We start from the raw sequence: 15,323 nt of genomic DNA on the forward strand, positions 1-15,323 counted from the left end.
GGAACTAACCTTGCTAGCAGAACCCGAAATAAAAAAGCTGCACCAAACTGGTCCAGTGGCATCAAAACCAACAAGCTTTCTTTATCGGAGTGGCACGTGCAAAATAACCTTTGCGGCTATGTCCTGTTGCAGTCGCTGTACACATTTGCGGTACTACTACTAGTGAAAAGCATGATTTAGAATCTACTGAGCGCGGTTCTTGGCTTCGTACGAATGTTGTTTTCCAACTCCAACCAGAGTTATTTATGATAAATACGAATAATATTACCCTGATATTGCAATCAATGTATATAACGATGAAGCATAAAAAATTTATAGGCGACAGTGCGACGTTTCCATTATTCTATAATCTAATTAAGGCAGACAACAGATAGGAAGCACAGTTGAAACATACGAGCTGACAACAAGTATGTCTGTAAGAAAAATTTATCCAACAGTAAGGGGCACGTCATTGTGACGGGAAACAGCTCGTCGAAAAACATCCTATTAGAAGCAGTCAATATTGTATACTGTGTTGGTGTTTTTTGGTTACTGGAGGATGTTCTCTAAGGTAAGCCGTCAAATGTGGTCATCAATATAAAGTACGGTCAAGAGATTTCTGGAAAACCACGTTCTTGCGTATATGCCTACTCCTAGTCAACATCTATGAGCGAATGGTTAAATAAACGCATGAATAAAGAAAATGCGGTAATTTCAATGATGTAGCGGTCTGCGGCCGGACAAACATAAATGGCCTCGCGGAACACCTATAATTGAAGTTCTAATTTATGGAGTTCTTGCCTAAAGTATGCGAAAGTTATTTTTCGAAACATTGCAAGGTATCCGCTACAGCTTGAGAATTTTTCTACAATAGAGGATGAACGGTAAGAGTAGACAACACCTTCGTTTACGTAAATGAAACTGACCCAAATAATATCTTTGGAAAGTTAAATTGAGCTTCAAAATCCATTGTAAAGTAGCCTATTATTTACATGTCAAGTAACATTTGCAAATCATTGTCGCGTAAATCTAAATCTACTTCGGGTGACATATTACACACTCGAGATGAACTCTTTTTCGGCATTATCGTGTATTAATGAATAACGAGTAATATACAGATAATAAATTGTCTATATATAAAACTGAAATAATAATTACTCAAACAGCGTTTTCACATTCGTTTTAGATAAGCACAAATTGCTTTTAACCTAACATGGATGGTTAATAAATATACCTAACATGGCTGGTTAATAAATAATAATAACAATAATAGTAGCACATATCGAAAACCTGTATCAAAAGAATATATAATCTTTAAACATTCTAATATTAAGCCTTTATGACAAAGATATTAATGTAAATAATATTGCTTGTACCAATTGTGAACTCTATAGCCCTCTTAAAACATTCCATGAATTCCCAATCACGCTATGTATAGATTAAAGTAACCTTTATCGCCAATTGCCTTACTGTTTAGACAGACTATAATATTCGCGCTATTATCGTTTACAGCACCGCTCCGCTGCAATCCCATACACCAGCTGACCAAAGAAGGTGTGCCGCATATATGGGGTCACCGTCAACAAAGCTCTGCGTTTAAACAAAAGGCTTGCTGCTTCTACCGAGCATTGCAGGACGTACAGGTAGGATTTTATAAATATAACGATCTTCGTCACCTCACGCAAGCGAATTACCTGTTAACTGCTGGATCATATATTCAAACAGAAATGTTGGAAAATAGCTAATGTGTAATGTTATGCAGTAAAGTGAAATAATTTGTATTAGTGTTTTTGCAAGGTGATAAGGTAACTAACAATTAATTCGCTATACGCCTGGAAGCAGCTTAGGGCGCGAAAAATAAAGTAGTGTTTAAATATAGTTCTCAAAATATAAGCTTTGGGACGACAATGTTTTGCTGAGGTAAATTTATGAACCAATTTTGCTCACCAACTGTTGTAAAATATTAGAATTTTGCAGCTCGTTAGCAAGTATGAGCCTTCTCATTGTTCAGAGAACAATGCCTGTCAGCCGGGCGATCCTTCGCCAAGCACTTTTTAGAAGTCGTGCCGTAACGTCCACTACCGTTACGACTTCTGCATCTTCGATGATGATCTCCAAGCGTAGCTCCAGCTCAGGAAATTTCACACCACTGTGGACTATGGAAAGGGCCGTTTCCGCTGGTCAGTATTTATACGCACGGAAGTACTTTAATCCCTAAAATGTCTTTTGAGGAGGATGATTGTAAAAAATGGAGAAGTTCGTAGACTGGCATCCGAATTGTAACGGAATTTTTCTTCTTCATATGTGCGTCATTTTTAAATATATCTGTTTGCGTATATTGTGGCGCTGATACGACAGGATTAACGTTTGAATACTCGGTGGTCTTGTAGATTTACAATAACTGCTCTCAGAGCCTACATCCACTTTCTATTCTAGAGCATCTTTGTGAACAATATGTACATAGTAATTAAAAATAAAGCATGTAATGTTTATTTTTAATGCAGGACACATGCTTTTATTTTTGACTTGAAATGTGATTCTACAGATAGAATTCAGACATGCTTTTTATACTAGCATTTTTTTCAGAAGCTCAGTCCCGTCACATTTGGCAGGCCAAATTATTGCCACCGTTTTTAGAATTCCTTTAGCAATTTAACTTAGCCTACAAAAGGGCTTTCTTGGTGTGTGTCAAGCTCTGTTCAAACAATTTAGCCATCTGATATAGAACCAAACCGATAGTTTCATCGGTAGTGGAAATTTAGAAAACTACATGTATATCTGAGTATATTGTCAGGCCTCAGGCAATATTGCTTCAATTGTAGCACACCGTTGCGCACTTCGTAGCCCAGTGTATGCTACATGTTTTATAGCCCGACTTTTTTAAACAATATTAGCTTATTAGTAAAAGTAGTAATATAAATCTAAACAATGCGTTGGCTATAACTTTACGATCCTATGGTCGAATATATTTTTTTTTACTAAAAATTTAAGTAAAATTTAACTGTTTCTAATATTTAGATATTATTCATCTAGGTCTCGTAGGGATCGTTCCTATTGCCCTCATGATGCCGAACCCGGCTACAGAGTTCATTTTAGCGCTTTCCCTTACTGCTCATATTCATTGGGGAATAGAGGCAGTAGCCGTTGACTACGCTAGGCCTCGAGTTGTAGGCGAGTTCTTGTCGAAGGTGAGAAACCCTACTGTAAATTAATTTGTGGAGTTCAGGTTCAAGTCCATGTGTCATAATGTGATAATCCATATTATATTCATTATATGGTTCGATTTAGTTAGTTCAGTCGTTTGATAATATATATACAATGGTACGCAAAATATGTTGTTGTACTAAAATTTAGATGTTATAAACTTTCCTACACAAATCGAGACCAATTGCCGGTTTACTGGTGAGATAACAGAATGAGTAGACACGTGCCGGAACGCATGTAGTTTCTAAATGTAGAGCTTCTGATTTGTTTGCTATAAGTAGAACTGTAGAGTTACAATACTAAAATAGTACAGTGAAAGCAGTCAAATAATTATAAAGATACGATAGGTCTGTCAATGAACTATGAATTTTCCTAGCGAATCCTGTACAAAAAAAACATATCCCATGCACGTGACGTGGATTTTTTTTGTATTTGAATGAATTATTCAAATGCATCATATATTGTCGGAAATACTCCGACGATTTGGATTAGTCTGAATAATGAATACGAATTTTGATTGTTCTTCCTTAGCGAATATCGTAGTATTAAGTAAGGAATATCGTATAGCGTTATAGCTTTAAAACGAGGTAGATTAGAACTGATTTATGCGGTTCAGAGATTAACTCTAGTGGTTTCTACTATATTCTAAAACCCCCGTAGTTTATCAACGTGTTTTCTGGTCCAGACAAATCTCCACAAAGTCCACGTCCGGACAAAGAACAGCTCCAATAATCTCGACTAACTTGGTCCCATGAGAATTATCTTTGTCTACGAAATAAAAATCACTTTGTCAATCTGAATTGCGCATGATACCAGATAGTGCTGGCAAGTTAGGTATGCCACCTTTGTGCAGATACGTCACTGAGTATGGCTGTTTTTGATTATCTGTAAATATTAAATCCTTTAAAGATGCAGGTAAATTTGAGAAAAGGTGACGCTCGTTTGGTTCCGATGCTTATTTATTATTAGTGCAAAAATAAGCACGCTCAGTAACTACCATAGTTTTATAATAACTAATTAAGGTATAATTATTTTCGTATTAGTAGTTAGTGAGTTGTTATCATGAGTCAGGACTTAATATTTTTATACAAAGACAGCCGTCTCTTACTAATACAATAAAAGTAGTAAGTAATTTGAGAATCTATACGAACTTTACCTGTCCTACTAAAAAAATTAACTCGTGTTCAATTTAACAGAGTGATATTCGGTTGTATAAGCCTAACATTTTTAACCATATTTTTCTTTGTGCGGGTATAATCGTCTATATTTGTTTTATTTATACTAAAATATTTTTGTTTTTTTTCTTGATTTGTATATTGTAATTAAGGTGGCTATTGGCACTGTCTACGCGCTGTCATTTGCCACCCTTGGTGGTCTTATGTATTTCAACTTCACCGATGTAGGACTCGCTCACGCGATTCGTATGCTTTGGAGCTTATAAAGACGATGCGGTACTTAATTACGTCATACGCCTTTCATGAGCCCAGGCCAGCTACACCAACGACGAAAAGGATATTATTGGATATGTGCCGACAGAGTTAATACAATAGTCGAGAGTTGTAGTTGCTATAATTAAACACGACCTATATATTACATAATCGTTACAGATAGAATATAACACGTGAACGTCAAAACTATTGTGTATTTGATTTATCTATATATTTGCGAGTCCAAATGGCTTATTTTACCAGAATGGTAATACAGCGTATTTGTTGGGGCAATCTCTCACGTATAACATATCATCAAATGGGAGCACTGGAAGCAGATGCCAATGATCGGTAAAGGTGATAAGTTATCGGAGCGAGTTTTGAAAAATACTTTGAACGCAAAAGAACGCAAGTTTTTGCAGAATGGTTTTTAGATTTATTGCCATGTGCGATTTGGCACTGTTTCGAAGAACCAGAACTTTACCTTTTCTATCGGATAGTCTCTTTCAGTCGATGCAACTGAGTCATATCTCATCCGATTTGACTATGGCTTTGGCATATTTTCCAGAGCTACTCATCCCCTTCTTCGCTTTATATCGATGTGAGGATACTTCTTCACTTTACCGATGACCTGTAATTGTAGCTCCGTGTTGCCTTGTGCCGGACTGGGTGTTGAGGATCAATAGGAAACCTGTGTGCTTTACAGTGCGTATGGCGTGCCCTTTGCCCAGTGTATGACAAACCCAAGGTCCTACTTTCTGATAAAACTGCGTACATCCCAGATGCCTAAACAAATGTTTCGAGTTTTACGTTTGGTACCGTTAAATATTGCTTCAGACACGTTCAAGATATCTGGTCTTGGCGAATTATTATCTTTATCTTCTGGATGAATTAATACTTGCCATCCAAAGTCCTCATTTTCCTTGGAAACAAGTAAACCAACAATGGAGGAATATAAAAACGAGCTGAAAGTACTAATGTTACAACCTGATATGTATATATGCACATATTGTATAAGGACGATTATACTCATTGTTTGAACCTTCAGTGACGTGGAGTCCCGGTTTGATGATCGCTAGTTCGGTGCTCTCGTTTGCAACGACCGTACTTTGACGTTACGTACTGCTACCATAATGCATCACTTCCTTGATTCTGGAGAGGCTCGTTAGCGACGGCCCTGACCAGTATCTCATGATATGTCAGATAAACGGACGGTTAACGACGTACTTTAGACATTCCGTGAGGAACTGATATTGTAAACGGTTGAACGTCTTGTGCCTGAGATGGCAGCCGGTTGGCACTGTGATTTCAGCGCGATAGAGTTCCCAGTTGGTGATCACAAGAAAATATTAGTTGGTGTGAAGTTGTCGTATTTCCTAAAATGGTTTCAATTCAAACTTTCTAACTGAGAGTAAAAAAAACACTGCAGTCGGATGGTCGTGATGCAATGCCGGGCTGGAATCCTGATTGGCCTCGATGCAACAACCGGGAATCGTATTTGCGGGCATCATGTTCTGAGGTGGTATAATCGTTCTATATTTCACTTAGGTCAAAAAACTAGCACATAGTGTTGGAGGAAATAGATTAGTTCTCTATGCGATTTCTGCATTTTAGTTTAGCCCCACCTCGCCAAGCTCTGCTTGCTAGGCCTGCATGAGTGATATTTTTCCCTGAGTCTTCACGGGGTTGAATCTTTATTCGGTTTGTATTAAACCAGTGCAGTCCTGATAATTCCCGATTTCCTGCAAAACTTAGCCCTTCCGCCACTGTTGTTTGGCATACGTTCCTCCTAATTCCTCGAGCAAACTTTCGGTTTGCAGCCGCCAAACTCGAGGGTCCCTGCTTTTCTCGTCCAACTTAGTTTAAGGAAAAAAATGCATCTCCCAGTTTTTAACCCGCATGGGCTGCAGATTAAAAACTGGGAGTACACATCGCATTGATTAAATATGTCACCTCATCGGTGTTTAACATCACGATTATATTTGCCATTAGTCATATTTATATGCCTGTAAGTTTTATGGAATCTGTGTCAATATATAAATTCAAACTATTCATAGTTGTATTGCAACAGATGTAATATATTAAACAAGTGAGGAAATCAGGTTCACCGTGTACCCATTTACCTCTTTGTTTTCGAAGTCTTAACTTTTGAGAGCATAAATTACACACTCACATTTCGTCGGATTTCTCAGAAATGATCTCTGCCACCTTGATATGACTCAACGTGCTTCCAGTGACACACCGTGGACTATGCATGTTCGCGACTACTTATCTCCAGCTTCTAAAACCAGGACAAGCTTCGATTCCTATTTATGCGTGTTTTTCTGAAAACTTGACCTTTCCTCATAGCCTTCCTTCACGCTTATTACTTTATTTATCCTATTTTCATTGCCATGATGTAAATCGCGTTTTGACGCTATTGAGATACATATCAAATAATTCTATCGGCTATCTAGTGTCCCCAGAGATTAATGCGTGAAGGTACATCTCTAGAGTAAATTTTAAGGTTCGCGAGCCTCCCAGAATTGATTTAGCAAGGCCTGCATCGCCGCTCGAAAAATAGACTGCATATAAAGTTTCAAGGGCGACTTTGGTGTCACCAACTATAACAATGCTTAAGCAACAAATATACTTTCAAATCAGGAGACGTTTTGTCTACTTTCATCAATCATCAGTCTGCTGTTCTCTTCAGCACTTGCAGTTCCTACAATGCTATAGATTTTGAAGTACATTTTCATAAATACTGTGTTAAAAAAGTATGTAAAGGTTCTATGCCAGCTGCACATGCTTCAATTATCCAAATTTCTATTGTCTTTGTCGATGTAATTCCCGCAAAATTTAATGTCACTAGAATGCCCGGACTTTTTCAGTGCAAATATTTTAATTATGCCTGTTTTTAAAAGTGCGAGTAATAATCGGCGGCTGATTTACGCACAACTTTTTAAACATCACCTCTGAGTTGTACTCACTTTCTGTTGGTCTATTTGTCAACTCTGTTAGAATACGCAGCCCGATCTTTGTAATGGAGCAATAACAAAACAACTGCGGCGAAAAACACGGCAGTGACTTTTGACTCCCCATGGCCTAAGTGAGCGCAAACGAGTCTCCGACGTCAGGCTCCACAGTTCAAAAGGATCCCATTTTCTATGCGTGCGATACGATGAAAGGTTGCATGGTCGCAAGCGATGTAATGAATGCAACAAAGCATTCTACTCTGCATGCCGAACAGCTGTCGGGACAGACCCGCAATCGAAGCCAACGAGGAAATGACTGCGGTTTGCGTAGTTGGCCCGTTATAAACAGGTTAACTATAAAATGTAGGGACAGTAAGCCGTCGAAAAGCGAATTTATGTTATTACCCGTAGAGCGATTTCGTCGACAAAAACGGTGTTGGTTGTGAACGACGCTATCGACGGATCCCTCAGAGCAGCTTTGAGGGATTTCATGCTCTGAAAAACATTAATTGTAATCCCAAAGATTGAAATTGTGAGATGGTCGACGCAAGAAAGCCCTTCAAAATTTCAAATAGCAAGTTGTTGTCCTACAGAACGAATGCATTGAGTTCGAGAAGTACCAGTACATAGAAGCAGTTGAACCGTTTGCTACGAAAACGAAAGGACAGAATCCAAACAGCACTTCATATCTGTCACACTCGTCAGGATAAGCTATAAGGCCACTACTATACTTGCCAGACAGGTAACTAAAGAGAGTGAGCCCTTCAATATTGTGCTTTTTTCAATCACACATATTAAAATTACTGAAAGTAGTCGACACCAGAGTTGCAGAAAACGCTACAGATCATTAAGTAGAACTGTAAGGGCTCCTTTAAATTGGCGTTGTTTGCAGAGAAAGTCTAGGAATCAATCGATATCATATTGCTCACGGAGACATCGGCAACCGCTCTATTCAACTTACTGAGATTTAATTCCGTCCACTGCCTTGCATAGAAAGAAATAAGCCCTGGGTGTCTCAGTGGCGCAGTTTATGTTTTACAATCATGGAGTCAGGTACTTTACTTCGCGTCATATGGAGAACAACGTTATTGCCTTCTATGGCCCTAGGATACGGCTTATAATGCCGTGAGTGCGATTAAATGATGAGAAGTGCACCCAAGAAGAAGCACTTTACCCTCACAAAGAAACTTCTCAGTGGTCTACAATCTGTCATTGACTCTACTCCAAGAACTTCCACCATCGAATCAAAAGACCCCAATACGCGTCTGACCCGGGTTATTTTAAGCCGTACGTGAGCTTTTTGCTAGATAGTCAACCTAAGCACAGCACTAACTTTTGTTGGTCTTGCAGGAAACTTTGTTTAAGATATTCTTGAACTAAATACGTTGAAGGGAATCACTCTCTTTGTGGAAGAGGACAACTTAGACACACATCCCCATCGGATTGACTTTTACACTCTCCTTGCCAGGAGAAATAAACCTGTATCGCTAGGTAACGCACGAAGAAGTTTCTGAAGCGGGCTCACGGGGTTTTCCAAATGCTAAACTTTGCTAATGTTGAGGTCTATGCCTGTCACTTATGTCGATATTCTACAATTTTCAGTTTGTTCAGCCCGCTGTAGAAAATATCGCCTTAACTACAATTGCTACCTTGCTTGCCAAGGATTTTTTAGAATGTGGGCAACAGTGTGACCTGTAGCGGAAATTTTTGTTTGTAATGTTCATAGTGACCTGCTGGAAACAGTAAAGAGAGGCTGAGCGACAGTAATAAAAATGGCTTGGTCCGTGCAAGTGTTCCATCAACTCATCATAGCTGATCGACTATTTTGTCGCGATGCTTTCATCTACCGCCACCGTGCGAGAGGAGAGACGCTGTTTAGCACAAGGTAAGACGAACAGACAACGGACAAACGTGAACCGCTAGGTCAAGAGTTCTTCGTTCTGGAAATGACTTAGGCGCTAAAGCTTACGCACAAAGATGGCAGCTGAACTACACAGAATTTATATATAAAACTGATCTAGAGCTGACGCCATGCTCGACTGCTTTCATCTACTAATGTCTTCGTTCCGGACTGCTTCTTTCTCAAGGGAAGGATAAAATACTAATTGTTATTTCTAAAGGCAAAAGTGATCCAATCAGTGATCATCATAGTACGGGATCGCTAAGAAGTGTTTGCTGTAGGTTTCATATCTACCGGCAAGAAGATTAAGTGCGTTTGTGGCGAATGTGAGTACGATACTCAAGGAGTAGCGTCAATTCAAAAGGAGTCATTCGACCGACACGGCATGCAAGATCCTATTTGCCAACGTCAAGCGAGCGACAAGTGTAGCTCCGCAATCCACTTTAGAACAGTCTTCGACTCCATTTAAAAGAATTTACTCTTAAGCACCCTCGCCGATTTCGGTGTCCCCGCATACATGCTTAAACGTGTAATAATTACAATGTTTGTGGCTAAAAATTTTATTGGGTAAATTAACAAGTTTTTTTTAAATGAAACCCCTGTTTTACTTAACTTCCTTTGAACAGTTCTCTAGCTAACAGGGAAGTGGTCTATTTACCCGTAACGCTTGATAAGTGAGTAGCAGCTTGTAACAGGCGCTACGACCTTGACAATGACTTTTGCTACGGGAAACCCGTATCTTTCACTAAAGGAGACGAGAATATTTTAGCAAATCAGATAAAACGAATCGGATCGGTCTGTATGCCAAATGATACATCAGATATTGGATGCCTAAAAACGTAACGGGCTCAATAACCGCCAGTTCCGGGCAATTAATAAGATTACCATTTGCTTTGCTTTTTCCAATTTTAGTAAACAAAAGAACAGTCAATTCTTTATGTACTATAAGAGTACATATCGAATAGTGAATGCTGAGCGCGGGCTAACCAGTTTTGCTTTTATTATCGTGTGGAACGGTAACCCTTGGCAGGAGCTCTTAGAGTGGCGAGACAAAAATGCAAACCTATTTTCCCTATAAGTACTTTGAAATACAGCAAACCACTGGTAAAGTACACTGCGGTGGTAGGCGGCAAAGCTCTTCAGACCAAATACCAGCCTTTAACAGGTGCTGCTGAATAAATGTGCGCACCTAGATCATGATTAGAAATGGTCTGAAAAGGCACTGTGCTAGAAAAGACGAAAGTTCGACACGCCGTACTGGCACTGATACACCACATACTGGGTATCACCACACAGGCACTCTTGGTTTAGATTTCATACGTGGCAGGAAAGACAGCTTTAGGCTCTTGCATTCGCCCTCAAGCTGAAGAATAAAAAATATTAAAGACGATTAGAAAAAATTAGGCCGGGGGCGAGGGAAAAATCGTGTCTGACGCCAGGTAATAACCATTCGGTCACAACTTCATGCACGGGGCCACTTACGAGGAAGAATACGACAGAACATGCTGATGCGCCTTAACAAGGATGTACTCGCGTACGACAGTGATGTAGAACATAACCATAACCAAACTGGAAAAGATATGAAAACAGGAAGCTTTTTGGAGAAACTGTGTAGACTGAATATGTTTACTACCGATGTAAACAATAATGATTCTCATATTTCGATGTGCACAAATCGATCAAGTAATGCGCGAAATTTATTCGTCCGTTGGTAAAGGACTGCAAACTTTTACATATTAATAGAAATACATAGAATGCAGCGAACAAATCTAAAGCAGATTGCAATGACTTTGGTGTCCAGACAGAACCGGAGAGCGTTATAGAGAAGGCAAAAGCAAAAACAATCGAAAAGCTAATTAGCAGATGCAGCTTAGAAAAAGACCTAGTATGACTATTAAATATGGAATGATTTGAAGAGGTACTTGCGAAGACCTCCCACTTTAAGTCTAGCATAGTAAAAGACAGCGCTCTAAAAGTACTAATAGCTTGTATATACATGTATACCGAACTCTACGTTCCCGCCGGTGAAGCGTCAGAAACAGTGGGCAAAATTACAGTTAAAAACCATAAAAGAAATAGAAGAACAGGAAGGAACCCACACTAGGTCTCTTAGTGGCCAGAAAAGTTACCCCGAACACCATGAAAAAAAAATACCCTTTCAGAGGACAAATGATGGTGACGACAGCGGCATTAGAAAAATCCTTGCATTCATCCTTTAGGAAAATTCCTTTATTGTCCGGAGCCTTTATTGTTCTGATTACAAACGTAACGGGAAGATGGCACTATGCAGCGACAGCGTCGCAATCAAAAGAAACTCTGTCTTAGATTACAAAAAAAAAAAGGAAGAGGCGCACTTACGCAGACATACTGAGGTAAGAGATTGATTCAAAACAGCACAATGTAACTCTCATCCAAGTTCCACAGTCAAAAAATGGCGACGTGGACTTATACAGAAAGGGCCTCAGGAGGTACTGCCGCCTCTTTGGAGGTTTCACTGAGAGGAAACAAGCGTACAAATTGAGACGCATAGCAAACAGATAATTGGGAATCTAAGTCAAATATCGCTAGGAAAACCGTGTGTAGAGTTATAAACCGGATCCCGGACACGAAGAGCAAATTTATCGTAGACGAATTTATGAGAAAGTCAACTAGTTGATTTACCGTGGCAATATGATTCTTCAGACGACAAGACAATAGAGTGATTTATAGCAGTTGGCCATTTGTTCATTAATTGGGTCTCACGCCCAATTGCCAAATGGATGTCTGTTCCTTGCTGCTTTAGCTGCTAAACGATTAGACGCAAAGCATGGGAATGTACAAAGGATGTAACTAAGGGAAAAAGGTGTTACAGACCCGACACACTCGAACATGTTTCGAGGGGGTGCAACGAGATTCCCAAATACTCTAACTGTGAGACACCATCACACACAGATAGTTCAAAAGCGTATCTGGCCTGTAAAGCATGCCTCGCAAGCAAAACAACGGGACCAAAACAGCAGTAGCAACATCGAGTGCCATAGATGCGCAACACCCCTCACTGCATGACACGGTCTATGTAAATGACGGCTACTAAAACGAAGTGAATATTAAAGACAAAAAAAGCCGTAGCGAGAAAGCAGGCGTGCTCCCTGGCAATCAAATTAAAGAAAAACAACCTAACATTTCTGATGCTAACAGTAACGCTAACTGTAGATATCTTTACGACCTTACAGAAATCATAAATAGCATTAGAGAAACAGACGAACTATTATTAAACAAATCTAGCATAGTCTAGATTAAAAGAACATTTACGAAACTAGCATTTACGAGGAAGAACACTATTAAAAACACTTGCATTATTGACGTTTTGAGAACTCAAGGGCAAACACCGAGAGGAGCTTTCATATAGTTATAGAAGTTCAAACAGCACAATGAAGGAGCTCCAACAGTTTCTAAAAGATTTATCAAACTCCGCTAAAGATGCGAGATTTTTCTCGTGGTATTTTTGGGAGACCTTAACAAAGCTTTGGAGCTACCACGCCAACAAGGTCAAAGATCGCTTCTCGAGGATTGAATGGACGAACACGATCCGATTATGATTAATAACGGATAAAGACCAACGTTCCACAACAAGCAAGAAGTCTCACACGTCGATTTTACGATCTGTGGCCCGCGGTTGTTCCAAGAATTGAGCAATAAATGCTAGAAGAGGAAGAAAAGGCCAGTTATCACAATTATATTGAATGTGGTATTTATTCAAAAGAGATCCTGCTTCAGACCGCAACGTTCCTGCCCCGTAAGAGGAAATACCAAGAAAGCAAAGAAGTTAAACAACAATAAAAAGTGAAATTATGGATAAAAATTTTGCCTTAAATGGGTCAGCCTTGCAAAAAAATGCTGGAGTAAACTTGTGAGCCAAGACAAATACGTCCAGAGAGAAGAGTGCCTGTCAACTTTACGAGTTAGTGAAACGGGAGGGCAGACCTCGCTCCAAAAGAACGCCTAAGAACTTGCCATGACCTTACACAACAAAGATCTAAGGGACCCAGGTTTCACCAGAAAACATTTAAGTGGAATTAAAAAAACTTTCCTGAAAAGAGAAATGTCCAAAAGCAAAAACGGCAATGTGATAAGCTTCTTGCTGAAACAGACGGTGACTCCTTTGGAGTTGGCCGTACTACATGGTAAAAAGCAAAACAGCATTTTAGGTACAAAAGAAAGGAGAGCTGCGACTGGGCCTTTATTCCCAGCAGGGAGAATCAAAATGGTAGGCTCCTGTTCTAGATAGATTTAGATTTATGCTACAACGCTCCTTTTCAAAGAGTTTGTACCGTTAATTGCCGAGTTTCCCGCAAAAGTCGTAAAGAAAGGCAAGCTACCACAGGAATGAAAAAAAAGCAATTTAGTCTTTGTAACAACCTCGTATCGGTACCTTTGCTTGCTAGAAAAGTCCGCAAAAAGTATAAAACAAAGTCTCTATGAGTGTGTGGAAAACAATGCCGTACTTTTCATACAGGTTTTGATAATTCATCTTTTCGACAATTTATACAGGTTTTGAAACAGCCAACCGTTCTTAACAGCGGTTAATAAAGAGAAAACAAAAACGACTAAAGGAAATGAACGGCTTTAGAAATATATTCCTAGTTATACTACTTGATGTGAGAAGCGTCTTCAACAGTCTTCTCTAGGATATAGTACTGCGGACACTTAACGCGGGTGACAGCTCACCATATGTTCTGCAGATGATTTCAGACTATCTCAAGAACCGCACAGTCTAGGCCGCGTCTGTCAAATAAGAGTAGAAGTTCCACATGATTCAATCTTTGGCCGCTTAATATAAAAACTAGCTTATGACGGAAACATTCCAATTCATCCGCACCAAATACGGCACGTCTCCTGACTTCTGTGTGTGCTCCTGTACGCGAAGATGACGGCCCCATGCACACGTTAGCGTACTGCTTGGCGTTAAACACTGCTAGTAGTTCTTCGTATTGAAGGTCAGAAGGGCAATCAGAAAGGGCTCAAGGGGTCTTTTGCAGTTCATAACAGCGACGAAAAAAAAGATGATAAAAGATAATGGGAAATATATAAAACACTTACGGTAGAAATTATTAGAGGTAAAGTTCGGATAGGAAAGGGAAGGCCAACAAGCTTTTTAGAAATGGGCCGGCTTAAGACATAGCTAGTACCTCGGCTTTACAGAAAATGCAAGGGACGCAACTTCGCCAGGAAACTAGCTCGTTTGGAAAGACAGTTAGATCAGTTAGGAGATTTCGGCACACTGATCCGATGGGTTTTGCCACTCCCTTGTATCGTTTTGTTATACTAATAAATGATGATCTAGGGCGGTAGGAATAGGCAATTACTGGGTAGTGGAAACAAGTTAACCCTCGGGGTTGAAATCCATACTTGGTCCACATGATAAAGGCCGATGATCGCGCCCTAATGATGTCCGGTCGTAGGTAAACTGAATTATTCAAATTTTCCAAAAAAATTTAAAAACCAACAGCTAAAACCGACGCTAGGAACAGCGAGAGAAACACTGCCCAAGCGCCTCTTAGGAAGAGGTTAATACGAGCTGGAGAATCAAAAATGGAGTTGATAGGAGTAACTGCAGTGCTAGCGCTATGGAAGTGCGGATTTTTACAGTGATAGATCCGGACGCCGTAAGCCTTGCAATGCTGATGCGCGGCTGAGTCATAACTGCAGATTTTTTAGCGAATATGTACACATACTAGAGAGGCAATCTGGCTGAGTACTGCGCGGTTGAAAGCGGCAATGAAATAATCAGTAAGATAATCACTCACTACTGTTCTTTATGAGTATGCTAAAATCACAGAACTCCGTCGGAAACTCACTTCGATCTCACATTTCCCCTTC

General features: G+C 39.7%; 1 protein-coding gene across 3 annotated transcripts; it reads left to right on the forward strand.

The window, feature by feature from the left end:
- The first annotated feature begins 1,491 nt into the window (after positions 1–1,491).
- On the forward strand, positions 1,492–4,817 carry SdhD (succinate dehydrogenase, subunit D). Of its 3 annotated transcripts, none has more exons than XM_022813832.2 (4): positions 1,492–1,622; positions 1,947–2,159; positions 2,998–3,167; positions 4,511–4,817. In XM_022813832.2, the coding sequence occupies exons 2-4, from the start codon at positions 1,970–1,972 to the stop codon at positions 4,622–4,624; spliced, it is 474 nt and encodes a 157-aa protein (XP_022669567.1). In that variant the 5' UTR covers positions 1,492–1,622; positions 1,947–1,969; the 3' UTR covers positions 4,625–4,817. The 3 variants fall into 3 exon arrangements, with proteins under 3 accessions (XP_022669567.1, XP_022669568.1, XP_086830050.1); XM_022813833.2 differs by having other exon boundaries at positions 3,013–3,167; XM_086973924.1 differs by lacking the exon at positions 1,492–1,622 and adding an exon at positions 1,653–1,784.
- Positions 4,818–15,323: the final 10,506 nt, after the last annotated feature.

Source organism: Varroa destructor, unplaced genomic scaffold (assembly GCF_002443255.2).
Source record: "Varroa destructor unplaced genomic scaffold, Vdes_3.0 BEIS01000007.1, whole genome shotgun sequence".
In the NCBI taxonomy this organism is placed as follows: domain Eukaryota; kingdom Metazoa; phylum Arthropoda; class Arachnida; order Mesostigmata; family Varroidae; genus Varroa; species Varroa destructor.